Raw genomic sequence first — 14,249 nt, 5'->3', positions numbered from 1 at the left:
CAAACTACCAATGTCTTCCGTGTCCCTTGTTTTCTGCACCAGTCAAAGCTTTTGCTGTGTTCAGCTCACAAAAGTGTTTGTTTTCACTTGTGGGTGGTGCTTTGCTCCATGCTCATGTTGAAAATATCATGATCCAATGGAAGACAAAATGGCCCCAAAAGTGAGCATAATGAAATATGCTATTATGGTATACAGGGTTTCATTAATGTGTGTTTACACTCCACTACATCAAAGTTTTCAGGAGAAAGTTCCCCAACATAACACATATCACCCAGAGATATTCAGGCCACCATGGATCATTTGTAAAAGCGATCTGCTTCCACATCGATATTAGTGCATGTACGTATCTACAGCAAACACCCCCCAAACTTTGACAAATAAACTGTCAGATACCATGGATGTAGGTACTGTATTATACTGTATTATAGCATCACAGTAATATATCAAAACTGTTTTCAAATGCTTTGCAAAACAAGCAAAACTACCTAAGAATTCACCTTTTTTCCAATTATGCACTTTGTTGTGTTCACTGCTGATGCAACTCATTCCTCACCTTTGTCCTGTAAGTTTATATGTACATATGTATCAAATATATCTTTAAAGCTCCATTAAGAGATATTTTTGATAATAACACTGAATCAAAAGGCTGTAATGTGAAAATGTTGGTAGTGCTGCTGATCCCACTGAGAATCAACATCTCTACCCCAAAGCTCTTTGCGGTTTTCACCCTCATTGTTTTGGTTCGCTGGTCCACATAGCCCCAGTGGCTCTTACAAAGACTGGCACAAAACTTTGTGCAGCTGCTCCAAGGTCACAAGCTTAGACTGGCTGGTTGTACACTATATGCTCTGCGTAAAATGGCAGAGTGCCAAAGACAATGACGCCTGGTGAGGACTGAACATCAGTTTTCTCATGTTTTCTCAGTTTTAAATACTGGATGTGTAAGTAGGCATTTGTTTGCTAACACAAACTTGATAAGTGGATAAAATGTGAGAGCTTTGTTGCTGTGAGTCTTTCTGCCCCATAGTGGTCAAATATGACTATAAGTCCCAGTGAAACGCAGTTTGACATCTCTAGCTTCTGTTACGTGACATATTTCCGAGTGAAACAGAGTATGTGGGCAGGGGAATAATTTCAAGAGCGATTCAACAAGTCTTTCAGGGATTTGATCGCTCAAAAGTGAGCATGACTTGTAAGCATTCATTTCTGGAGAACCCTCGACGACCAGCGATGTTGGGGGATGAGAAGAAATTAATAAATCAGATTTCAACCACACTCCTTTGTAAAACGTTTTTTGCCACCTGACATCTGAACACACACCTCTAACCCATGATGTCGCTCTGCTAGCTATTACGATCAAATACATTTGATTAGATACATTTGTATAGAGGATGAAATATTTCAACGTTTCACAGCAAAAGAAAGGTATTTCAAAATATAAATATATATTTGGCACAAAACAGGATTTAACAAAACAATTAATGCCTGGACACAGGATCAGAACTTTCTACTTTTTTATTTTACTGTGCCTTTATTCTATTTAGTCCCAACTTCTTAGTAAAAACGTCTAAATTATATTTTCTTTCTAAACACTCCAACTATACAATTTCAATTTTGAGTGATGGAATTTCAATGTTTTATTTGCCACAGGCTAACAACCAGAGCTCCTTCTCCTGTTTCTCAAAGCAGCCTAGTCACGTTTTCACTGTCACTGCTTCAGTTCAACCCTACAGCCTATCTAAATGACAGCAGGACTCAACTGTGCAGGGCATTCTATGAAATTTTAAATAAATATATAAATATTACATTTATGTTTGTACTTTTTGTTTCTGTGCTGAACAAGTTCCCATTGAACTTCTCTTCACAAAACTTGACACTCCCCGCGGTGCACTTCTGCCCTATTACAAGTCCCCATTTAGCCCAGCAGGAGAGCAGAATCTCATGAATAAAATCTTTTGCAGAAAAAATGTTGATAGAAGAATGACAAATAAAGCACCTTTTTATCCGAGGGCCCAATCTGTGTCAACAGAACTGATGTTGTCAAAACATGATAACAACACAGCACCAACTGTAACCTCTCTTAAAATAGAAAGTCAAATTTGACAACATAACACACCCATTTCTGTAATCCTGCAGACTCAAGGTAAACATTTTGACCTGAGCCACCTTTTTACATTTTATTTATCATATCAGTGCATTTCAAACAAAACCATTGTTTTAGGGTTACATACTTTCAGCTTGCTTAAGCCAAAAGAGACACCCAACATTATGGAAGCAAAGAAATCATATCCATAATCGTTTGAATCCTATAAGCAACTACATACCTGTTTGTGAAATTTAATCTCCTGGAAATTTCAGAGGGGGAAACTCAAACCACATAAATTCAGATGGATGATTTATGAAGTAAAAATATTTCAGTGCTATAAATTCAGTGGTTACCTTTCACCATTTGGTTTTCAGTTTCTTACGCGATTACAATTATTATGGCCTTTCTTTGCGTCCATAAAACATCAGCCTCAGTGTGCCCAAAGCATTTATATTTCAACACTAAGGCATTTACTCTTTTATGAACACAGCAGGCAAAAGGTGTAAAGCAATTAAGCAATATTTGTGATGTTGACCCAATCCCTCAAGTCTTAAACTGCTTTCAGCTCATTGTTAGTAGTTTCCCGGTCCAAAACAAGCAGCTATATATATATATAGATATATACATATATTCTAATTGGTATGATGGGAAATAACAGAACAGCAGGACTCTGTGAAAAATGGTTGGAGTAATGCTTGAAAAGACTTACCAATGTACTGGTTCCACTCTGGATCCAGATCAGCTTGATTGGCCAGACAGCCCTTCATGACATTCAGGCAGTAGTTCTTACAGGGTTTAACTGCCGGCATGCCCTGACAAAAGGGGCAGTACAGCATCTTGGTCAGTGCTCGGATACATGCTGGAGTGCTGCTTACCTGTTGGAACACAGTGTAACAGCAGTCATTAGCACCTGGACAGCTCATTCACAATCCATAATAATTTGAATCACATTCTGTCATTTCATAATGGCATTTATTCCAGAAGGATTTAAATGTTTGTCATTTTCTGCTTAATGTAACTTACGTTGCCTAAACACACCACAATTGAAGATTCTTAGCAATTTTAAAGTGAATTTAAAGTCCAGAAAAAAACTCCAAGGTTAATCAGAATACTACTGTCAGTTTATTATATTGGAAAAAGTTGCAGATTCATATCAGTGTGCACGTTCAGAAATGCCACAAGAGAGACATTCTGCTGACCAAAGACTTTTGAATGTTTATGAGCACTGTCAGTCACAGTGTGCGTGATCATTGTCAAACAATTTTACCTATTTGACCTAGGATATGATGTTGTTGTGTGACAGGTGGAGTTTGAAGGTTTCATCAGTCATCAAGTTAATAACACACATCCAGAAATACGAAGCCCCAACTAATAAAAAACACATGCTATAGACAAGAGAAGAATAAATGTCACTTACGCAATATTTCAATAAGTGTGTTTTCACAGATAATCACTCCTCACCCTAACTTGAGCTACTCGTTTGGCTTGCAGAAAAAAAAGCCTACATAGAAAAATACCTTAAACAGCATTGTGTTGTAGTAATTAGATTAATGTATAGATGATGAAGTAGACAGGTAATGGTGTGGGCTATTAAGAGGCAGCTGTTCACTCTTTCTTCATACCAGCTTTTGGTGCTGAGATCTCAAACTCTTAAAATGAGCCTGTATTTGTTTTTTCTTTAGAACATCTATCACAGATAGTCTAAGCATTTCTAAATCAGCAATCACACATGCACTGTTACAGAATTTGACTTAGTATTGCTCTTATGTCCAGAAACACTTTATTTTGTTTCAGCATTTTCTAACACAGATGTCTTACGTTTCTTACTGTCTTAAAGCTCCTTGTATCTTATTACAGCCTCTCAGTTCACAAGCTAATATGACTGGAGGCACTTCCAGGTTTTGGTCAGAACCACAGCATTATTTTAGTGGGTGAAATTTAAATTAGTTCATTAACCACAATCAAATTCCTAATACATTTGAAGAGGATGGAAAACAACATTATGAGTCTGCTAAACAACCCAGTGTTTGAATTAGTTTCATAGTGTTGCTTTTCAGATGTTTTCCAAGACAGATTATCATTTCAGACAGACTGATAACCATGAGAAAGATGTGCAGATCTAAATATACTTTCGTCTTTTAAGGAGAAGACATATTACAAGAATTCGCAGCCTAATGGGGGACTGTGGTACATCGACCAGATGGTGCTAATTCCAAGTAGCTGATTCAAACCAAGCAGCCGGCTTATACAGGCTCTTTTCTTGAAACAGGATAGTGTTTTAAAGTCACAAATTCATCTATTAATTGTAAATAAAACTGACTTGATTTGACTGGTGTGACCTCAATAGACTGTAGGTCACTTTGGTCTGCAGTGCACAAACTATAAAGAAATGTTTTCGTCTCATTCAGGAGGTACTGTGATAGTGAGGGAATACCCACAAAACAAACTAAAGGAAACAGCGGACTGTACCAAAGTGCAACATCTTATCAGTGATTGTCTGTTTGGCCATGTGTAAGCTAGTACAGTGACACATCAGATAGCAAATACAAACTTGACTGCGTGACCTCATAAAACTGATCTTATTAGATGATTTCTAAAGCGAGTGCTGCACTCAACATTCTTATCCTCAACACTCAAATACTTGCACTCTGGAGCCCTGTCAACATGCTTGAAGTGAAAGCTCCTGGGTCGCAGCTAATGGGCTTTTTTCTGTGTTCAATGAAGCATCTCATTAAGCATCTTTCAGGCTGAAAACCCACCTTTTCAGACAACACCCAGACACGCCGTGCAAGCACCTACTAATGTCTCATTTCCTTTACAAAAATAAAAATGAAACTCTAAGCTCTACTACTGGAGACACACTTTTTACATACCTCAAACCACACAAAGACATTGAATTGAGTTCAGAATATAAAATTACAACTGAATGTAACTTCACTATCACAGCACAGTGAGGAATGTAATTTTTCAGTCTTTCAGTGGAAGCTTTTGAATGTGATCACGCAGGGATAAAAGGCTGCCATTCTTCTTAACACCACTAAAGCAGAACAAGTGAGTTACTGTTGCTAGGCCACCATAGAAGGCAGGCTTCCTAAATAAACAGTAATATTGTTGTCAAGTCAGTTTATTTATATAACCAATTTATATAGCCACCCTTGGGTGTCAAGGGTTGTATTGTTGTAAAGCAAGCTGATTAAGCCTAAACTATGGAAAGTAAAAGGAAATTGTCCAAAGTGAGAAGAAAATTTACACTTTACTGAAAGTCTGGGTGGCATCTGATCTAACTGTAATACGTTTTTATTTACTTATAAAGCACTTTTCAAAACAATAATACAAAGTGATTTGCAGTAAAACAAGGATAATACAACAACAGATGGTTAAAAAATAAATAAACTAAGAATGAGATGACAACTCAAATTCTAATTCCAAAAGAAAAAAAAAGCCTGCCTGAGGGGCCTGGCCAACAAATCCACTCTTTGTGACAAACTGAGATTTTGGACCCAATAAAAGGCTAAAAGAGCCCTGCCAAAGATCTCAGCGATCAGGCTCATGGGGAATTAGCCGATCAAAAGCCTGTAAAGCAATAAAATCTTAAATCAATTCTAAAACAGACAGGTAAGTGCGGTGCAGCAAAGATTGGTTTATTATAGTCAGTTCTCTTGGAGTGTGATAGAACACTGACAGCAACACTTTATCTGTAGTCGGTGGATAATTTGCCTGCTAAGACCAGAATAAAGTCAGTTACAGTAGTCAAGCATGGGGGAGATAAAAACGTGGATGACCTGCAAATCGAAGAAATTACCTGACCTTGGTTTAATGAGTTAATGTTTAATATGCCAGGACCCCCACTTCTTCCTCACGTCAGTGGTAAGTATCATAAAGAGAGGAGTGGAGGTGTTTTTGTTGCCCTACAGAGTCTCAAAAAACCTGCCCTGACGACAGACAACCCTCACACATCACCTTGCAGACTACCAGTATGACTTGTCACATAGCAGCTTGACAGTGAATATTCTAAAAATGCTACTGCCAACATCTATCACACCTGACATAGGTGTAGGGCAGCCTTACAAAACAGACAGGAATCTGTTCTCAGTAGATTTAGAGGTCATGATGAGAAATAATCACTGGTATTACTATTAGCATTATTATTGCTATTATCATTGTTATTCTTAGTAGTAGTAGAAGTAGTGAAGTAGTAATAGTTCCTCATTCACTCCTTTTGTAAAATAATAACAGGAGAAACAACAGAAGTGATAGCACAAATCAACAATCATTTAATTTGATGTATGAAAATAGAAATGCAATTAAGTGACTGATTGATTGAATGAATGATTCATCCAGTGTGGTAATGGTGCATATGGATATACACAGACAATTAACGGTCACCATGGCTTTAATTTAGTGCATTCAGATAACAAAAGTATTCGTTTTAGTTACCCACAAGAATTTAAAATATTCTAAGTATTAATACCCAGACAGACAATTATAAGCTTTTAATCACTTAAAATAAACAGAAGCAGATGCACTGTGTGTAATGATCTGGGATAAGTATGAGCTAGTTTGTGAGATGCAGACTCCGGGCACGAGTTTCTGCTTTCTCAAAACTCTGCTGGGTTTCGGGTTTTGTCTCTTAAGCTCTGAAAAGAAATAAAGTACTACATCATCTACTTTAATTCAATATATCCCAGCAGCAATAAGCAGGGATGTCACATCTTCAAGGCGCTGTGCAACAGACACCTCTAGCAGGGTGTCTTATTCCATTTTGCTTACACCCAATCCCTCATGATGAGTTTATACCCTGGGGATCAAAGGGCTGCAGTCCCAGACACATGACCTGGATCTCCAGTCCCACTGAAATGTCAAGAGGTGAAGCTGGGACATGCTGGCTTGTAAGGAACGCAGAGTGTAACCTAGTAAACACATACTAACAACACATCCTCTGTGGCTGCTTCTAAATGAGCCTCACCACTACAACTTGTGAGGGGGGGCCCGCAAAGGGAGCATGTTTAAAGTTCAATGAGTGCACCATGGTGGGAATACAAGAAAATGAATGTTGGATTTCTTGGAGAACAGCAATATCTTCTCCTTAGTGTCTGTCTCTGATGGTTGAGGGTTACTATATTTTCATTGCCTTCTGTTCATATACAGTACAGCAGGTCTATAAATATTAATACTAGTGTTGATAATCTAATCTAACTGATATCAATACAGTAGTGAGAAGAAACCAGGGTACTGGGGATTTGCAGCGTAGTGCTTATCAGTGTTTCTCTCAACCCATAAGAAGGCATGTAGAAACAGCCCTGTTGTTGTTGAGTGTGACTAAATCCAAGCCTTAGCCTCTTGCTTTTCCTTTAATCTTACTTTGTACATGATCAAAAATACACACTCTCCCAGGGCAGTATGATATACTGCAGAAGCTGCATTAAGATTACATCGCATCAAACAGAATACTAAGACTACAGCATGATAAATGGCTGCTTTATACTTGGTGAACAAATATTAGGCAATTGAGCAATAAACAGTGATGGCAGAAATGTATTTTCTCTTCTTTTTCATTGTCTAGCCATTTCTCCTGAGCAATCCACATACCCTTCAACACTGTTTTCTAGACAGCACCTAAGCAAGCTGCCTCGAGCCTCAAACTTCCTGCAGACATGCACCAGGAGAGCACACATTAGTCAGAAAAGTATCTGGAAGGAACTTGTTCGCAGTGAAAAACCTTTGGGAAATGTGTGCTTGCTGCAAAAACACCAAGCAAGACCTTGGACTTGCTAAAATATTACACTTATTTTAGCAAGTCCAAGGTCTTGCTTGGATACACAGCAAATCTTAATTTCAGCTAAGGCGAAATGCTGAATATTTTCCAACAGATTCAGCAAGTGAAATCAAATGAAATATGGTTTTGTTTGTGAATGACAGAAGCAAGCAGTTGACTGGGTGTTTTACAATCCCGTTAAATTTGAATGTTACTAAAGTTGTGAGCACTTTTACCTTAGACACTCTCTGGGCCACCTCCCGGCCAACAGAGAGCCCTTGGACAAATGTGCGAGCAGCGATGAACGCCCGGGTAACCTGAGCCTTGAGCTTCCTGGGCACGTCTCCAAAGGGCTTGAGCTGGTCGGTGTACTTACTGATACACTCCAAATAGTCCTCAGTGATGACGTACTGCGAGTTGAGCAGCGTGAACATTCGCTCCAGCAGCCGCGACCAAAAGTCATTAAGCATTTCCTCCAGGTTGACATTTCCTCCTGTGTAATAGCGCTTCAGCTCGGCAAACAGGTTCTCAAAGACCTCTGAGTTCTGCATGTAAGGCGTGCCATAAGTCCTCACAAACATCTCATTTAGGGACCTCTCTGTGTTGTCCAATAGCTCCAGGAAGAATTCTGGGTTAAGAAGAAAAGAAACAAGTGTTACTTATCATCTGATTTTCTTTCATGTTGGTATAGTACATGGCATACATAGATATGCCTTGATAAGATGCAGTGGGAACCTTCCCTGAATGTGTTATTAAAATAGAAATGCAGCAAAGTTACATTAAATATGTCTGATTGCAAGATAGAACGCTGCTTAAAAAGGAAGTATGCTTGATTGCGATGCCGACAGCAAATACACAGACAACCAAAAAATAGCAAATCAATTAGGGCTTCTGAAGTTGATTTCATTTTACGGAGACTTCCCAGCTTTGTTGATTTTTATCTCCAGTTAACTACTTTTGACATTGCAATGGGAGCTCTGCTCATATATTTCTGGAAAGCAATAAGTTCTGTGTTTGCAGTGTATGAGGTCTGTATTGTCCATATCCCACCTGTAAACCCAAAATACATTCCTGTACCGTGATAGAAAGGATATATATTGCTGAATGATTTCCTGTATACGGATTCACACTGGAGTATAGCTCCATATGCTGGAAGCATAAGGCTGTCAGATGAAGGGCAATAAATTATCCCTCATTGTGATTATGATTCCACAATACAGTTTGTCTGTAGGGTTTGCAACCATTCTGCATTCTCCTTTTTAGGCACCACTTGTTGTTTGCCTCATGACCTCTATGACTCACCAGAAATTGGGATGAGATGATAATATTTCTGGCCATCTGCTATCCATAATGATAGTCCTTTCAAGGACCAAGATTAAAATTTAAACAGGCTTCAAAACTGCACATTTTACTGCAAAGTGAAATAGTTCAAGACTAGTCAGAGGAGACTCCAGGCCCATAAGGGGTAGTGGAGATTGTAAAGATTATTTTATATTCCTCAGTTATCATCTTTTATAGGGTAATATGTCCAATCAAAAGCTTTAAGGCAGCATTAATTGTTTTTTTTGGCCACTTGGAGGCAGTGGAAAGAGCTGTAAACACAATATTGACATATTATCACCTCATAAAGTTGATATGGCGAACATGTTAGCAAACAGTGGCCTAATTACACATCCACCAGGCAGATAGAATTTCTTTGGAGCTGTGTTTCTGGACATCATACAAATTCAAGTCCAATATTCTCTCTCCTTCTGAGTTCTGCAAACTCCTGACGGAAACATAGTGCTAAATGCTGCACTATGTTCACCAGCTAAGTTGTTAACTTTGTATGTCTGCAGTTTGGTGCTGGGCAGGTAGTGTACACTGAAAAAAGCTACCTGCTACACCTGGAACAGGGTTGATGAGAGCAGAGAGACAGAATCAAAAACAGCAAAGGCTGCAAAACCAAAACAATGAGCTGAATGACTCAAACACTTTGTAGAGTTAAGGGGAACCATAGAGTCGGGTGATAATTACCTTTCATATTACACATAGTCATTTGATCCATTGTTAATATAAAAATGCTGATTAGTGCCACTTCAAGGTCTCTGGTTTCATGGCGGTATGGACTGGCAGAAAGAGCAGTGCATTTTACAGTAACTGCCACTTTTGTATATCTCATAATCAGTATGTTCTGAATTAGCATCTGTGAAGCAATTCATGGTAGCTAGTTCACATGGCATAGACCACATATCCACTAAGAGATCCATCTGGCCCCTCTGAGCCATGCACTGCCAGTGACTCATCAGAATGCCCCTGACAAAAGTGTAATGGACTTGAAGTGGTCATTAGTGCTCAGCATTACAGGTGAAATTAAAGCTTACAGCAGCAGAGAAACAAAATGGCATGACTCTCCATGATGCCACACTAAATCACATCTGATTAGTTAGAGCTGCTCCCGTTGCACACAAGAGAAAGTAAAATATGAAAAACATGCCCCATCTGCAAGGTAGTAGAACACACGGGATGTTATTGTAATGTTAATGTTAGTAACTGATTGAGACAAATGTATTTTTAGCTACAAACAGCAGCTATTATAACTCACTTGATGTTAGCTTGGAAGGTCACAGTTGCAGAAATGCTAGATTCTAATCCTGCATACATCTATTGAGTCCAAAACTTCTGATTTATCACAAGCTACATGTTTTATAAAGACTTGCTTTCTCTATTCTTATCATAGGCAATTATTTTTTATAAGCATGCCTTATCAGGTGTTAACTCACTTCCTCTGGGGATCTGATAAAATTAGCTTTACTTTCACACTTCTTAAGAGGATATGACTCTTTTAGTAGTACATACAGTATGTAGGACTTGGAATGTTGGACAAAGTATAGTTATATATGTAGTATTCTTCAGACTATAGTAAATGAAAGACTATGGTAGTTAATTAAATATGCAAAGCTCCAAGCATGATTTGTGCTTCAGCGACTCGTTTTTAGTAATGAAAATAGTCAGTGCTGCTACGCAATATGCACACTGATTAATGACAGCTTCAAATCTCATTTCATTTAAAAAATGCGCATTTTAGAAAAAACATCTTAATGCAGTCAAGTTATTTGCCCAATGTGTCAGTTGAAATATTAATTGAATATAATCAATGCAATTAAGGCAGAATTTATTGTTAATGTGGACAGTATATTTGATAGAATTCGAAGCTCTGTTTTGGAGTGATTACGATGAATAATTACATTATGAATCGCCTCAGTATAATTCAGTGACTAAAATATTTAGTTAAAAAAAGACAACTTAATCTAATTAGTGAAAATTTATGAGCGGGATCATATTTTACAATAGCAAATTTAGTGAAATGCCAGAGACTAAAATTATCAGGAAAGCTTACATAAATCCTTAACACAACCTAGTAAATAAGAGGTCTGATCAAAGGAATGGCAGTGAGAGCTGCAAACAGAGGATAATGATGCTGAAATGCTAGACAGGAGCAATTCTAATAGTCCCAACTTGCAGAAAGTTCATTACATTTCGCTGATAAAGCTTAGTTTGGCTCCAATTCCTCACTGTGCTGTGCAGAGGATGCACAGAGCTATTCTCTCTGTGATAGAGAAAGCCGGTGTTCAGCCGCTTACTCTCACAGAAACGCACTGATGGGTGCTTTTTTTTAGATGTCAGTAGTCTCTATTTCAGCAATCTTGAAACAGAGGGTTCCTATTTTAAAGCTTTGAGTTAGATGATGGAAAAACGCAAGTTTCGTGCTCTTCATTTATAAAAAGACCACAGTTTTTGGAGACAATCGAAACTATGGAATCCACTTGATTTGGTTGTAAGCACATAAGCAGGGTAGGTAGCTGTGGACATGATGACATCTATTGTGAGGACTCTCGTGGGAAGTGGCCTGCAGAATTAATTACTGCAAAGTCTCCTGAACTGTGACCAGCCATAAGTCAGGAGGATAAAAAGGGTTGGTTTTCCATCACAATTCACACTCCTTCTTTTGAGTAATTACAATCTACAATGAGAAAGAAAAACACTGTGGTCAGGAAACTGTGGCATTAGCTTCCTGGACACATTCTCACTGGACCACATTTTAAATCTGTGCAAGTAGAAATCCACATATATTTGTGCATAAACAAAGTAATAAAAAACATAAATCAGGTTGCATTCACCACCTATAATGGATATCTGTATCAAAGGCTATGGCTTAATACTTAACTTTTAAATCTTGAGGACATGTTCATAAAGCAGCACAGTTAAATTTCAGTCTTACATCTTGAGCAACTGATTACAATTGGCTGGACGTCTTCTGAGATGGGTGTGGCTGGGATGGATATCTCAAAATGTGCGTTAACTTGTAAAATCCAGATATACAGTATTTGGACACAAGTAGCTATAAGTATAAACAGAGTAGCCTCAGAGTAGAGTGCAATTTAAAGAATTAATACAATAGGCTGTGTAATTAGTGCAAAATCTCAGGAGTGCAGTAGGTCATTTGTTCAACTTCATTTGTCAAACTGGGGTCTCAGTAAAACCCTTATTATTTTTAGATATTTTTAGGCAGAAATTAATACATTTGCAGTTGATAACTACGTGCTGTAATTTGAGGCACTTTTTATTCATTCTGTGTTAAATGGGGGAGAAATTGCAAGGATGTGGGTGCAAAAGTTATAATTTGGTGGAACTTGGGGACTGATAAGACAACTTTTGGGGGAATAAGGTCCTGTGGACAAAAAAATTATATGCAAGATAGTTGGTGTGTTGAGATCCAGGATGGAATACCTGGGCTCTGAATTGAATAATTTTATGTATTTGTAAGCATTCTTCCAATTTGAAAACTCTCTGCAGAAATATTGTGTAACTACTAAAAATGCAAGAAACTGGTTGAATTTGCATAAATTCTTGTGAATATAAAATCACAAATTCCTTTTCCAGTAATCTCTCCACCATTGTAGGCACTGTCTTTGGTAGCTCCTGTGCAATGACATTTGTGTGTGGTGACAATTTCACAATCAAGAGCAGCATGTGATTTCAAGGCTCAACAGTAATAAAAAAAAAAAGGTACCAACGGCCCCAGTAGCTCACCTGGTAGAGCGCGTACAATTTACTATGGCCTTACCTGGGTCCTTTACTGCATGTTATCCTCTCTCTCTCCCGCCTTTCCTGTCTCTCTTCAGCTGTCACTATCTAATAAAGGCAAAAATGACCCCCCCCCCAAAAAAAAATGGTACCAAAAGAGCCGAATGTACTCACAGAATGCTAATGAATTCCGTACAACAAGATTTTTCTGATCATTTGTCAGATGTCATTTATGTTAGCAACATACCGTTAAAATTATCTGTAATTTATCAGTAAAATTACGCTTAAAAAGGTACATAATGCACATGGCTTGGTATACTTCCTTGAGCTTACACGCCTCTACATTGAACTAGTAATTTTGCAGCAAAAAGGAGCAGTTTGGGTCCGGGAGGCAGACACACTCTACTTTTAAGAGTAGGCTTAAAACTTTGTTTTTTGATGACGCTTATAGTTAGAGCTGGCTCAGGCCTGCCTGGACCAGCCCCTAGTTATGCTGCTATAGGCCTAGACTGCTTTCCACATTCAGGTCACCACTGCATGTTACTAACTTTATATCTTCCCTGGAGTTTCTTTGTGCTTTCTTGTCTGTTGATCGTGGTCCTGGTACGCCTGGCTGCTGCCACCATGGGCCTTCCTGACTCTCATTCCTGTAATTATTATTATTAATCATATTTCAGTTATTATTAAAGCTTTAACTTCTACCATCAGTCATATTTCCATTATTATTACAATTACAGTTGCTATGGCTACTGCTGGTGCTGCTTGCTCATGGTGGAAACTGTTGGGTCTCTGTAATGATATTATAAAGAGTACGGTATATTTTACGGTATTTGTAAAGTGTCATGAGATGACTTTTGTTGTGATTTGGCGCTATATAAATAGAATTGAATTGAATTGAATTAAATTGTATGCTGGCGAGTCAAGACAAGATATCCAACAAAAAAGGTCTAATCTAATGAGATTCCATTTCCTCATATTTGAAAATTACTATATCTAAGTAACATGAAGGAAAAAAACGGAACACTTTTGATATAGTGCTGGTTCATAAATATTAACTGGGATTTGACATACTGTCCTCTAACACACAAAGTTCTGTGAAAAAAAACAAAACAAAAGTGGGACAGAATTTGAAAACATTTAAGTGAAATCTTATGTATTTCCAAAAACATCAAAGCTTTTCCGAAATCCTACTGAGAGGGATTACTACAATCACAGGCGTTTCAGCATAAAAACCCTATAGTGTACAGAGATACTGTGGCATTTCTACTTGAATCCTACCTACTCTTCCAGTCTCCAACTGGATAGCCCAATAGGACTTCCTAACAGAGGAAAGGTTTTGCT

General features: G+C 38.1%; 1 protein-coding gene across 1 annotated transcript in view; it reads right to left on the bottom strand.

The window, feature by feature from the left end:
• LOC139292279 (glypican-6-like) overlaps positions 1-14,249 on the bottom strand; it is a 74,931-nt gene that overhangs the window by 37,247 nt on the left and 23,435 nt on the right. Inside the window, exons 3-4 of the mRNA XM_070914554.1 lie at positions 8,078-8,469; positions 2,796-2,961 (exon numbers count right to left, since the gene is read on the bottom strand). Of these exons, the coding sequence (XP_070770655.1) occupies positions 2,796-2,961; positions 8,078-8,469 (558 nt within the window). The remainder of the gene's footprint in view (positions 1-2,795; positions 2,962-8,077; positions 8,470-14,249) is intronic.

This window comes from Enoplosus armatus, chromosome 11 (genome assembly GCF_043641665.1).
Source record: "Enoplosus armatus isolate fEnoArm2 chromosome 11, fEnoArm2.hap1, whole genome shotgun sequence".
Lineage (NCBI taxonomy): Eukaryota > Metazoa > Chordata > Actinopteri > Centrarchiformes > Enoplosidae > Enoplosus > Enoplosus armatus.
The sequence above is the reverse complement of the archived record's forward strand: the minus strand, read 5'-3'. Positions and strand labels throughout refer to the sequence as shown.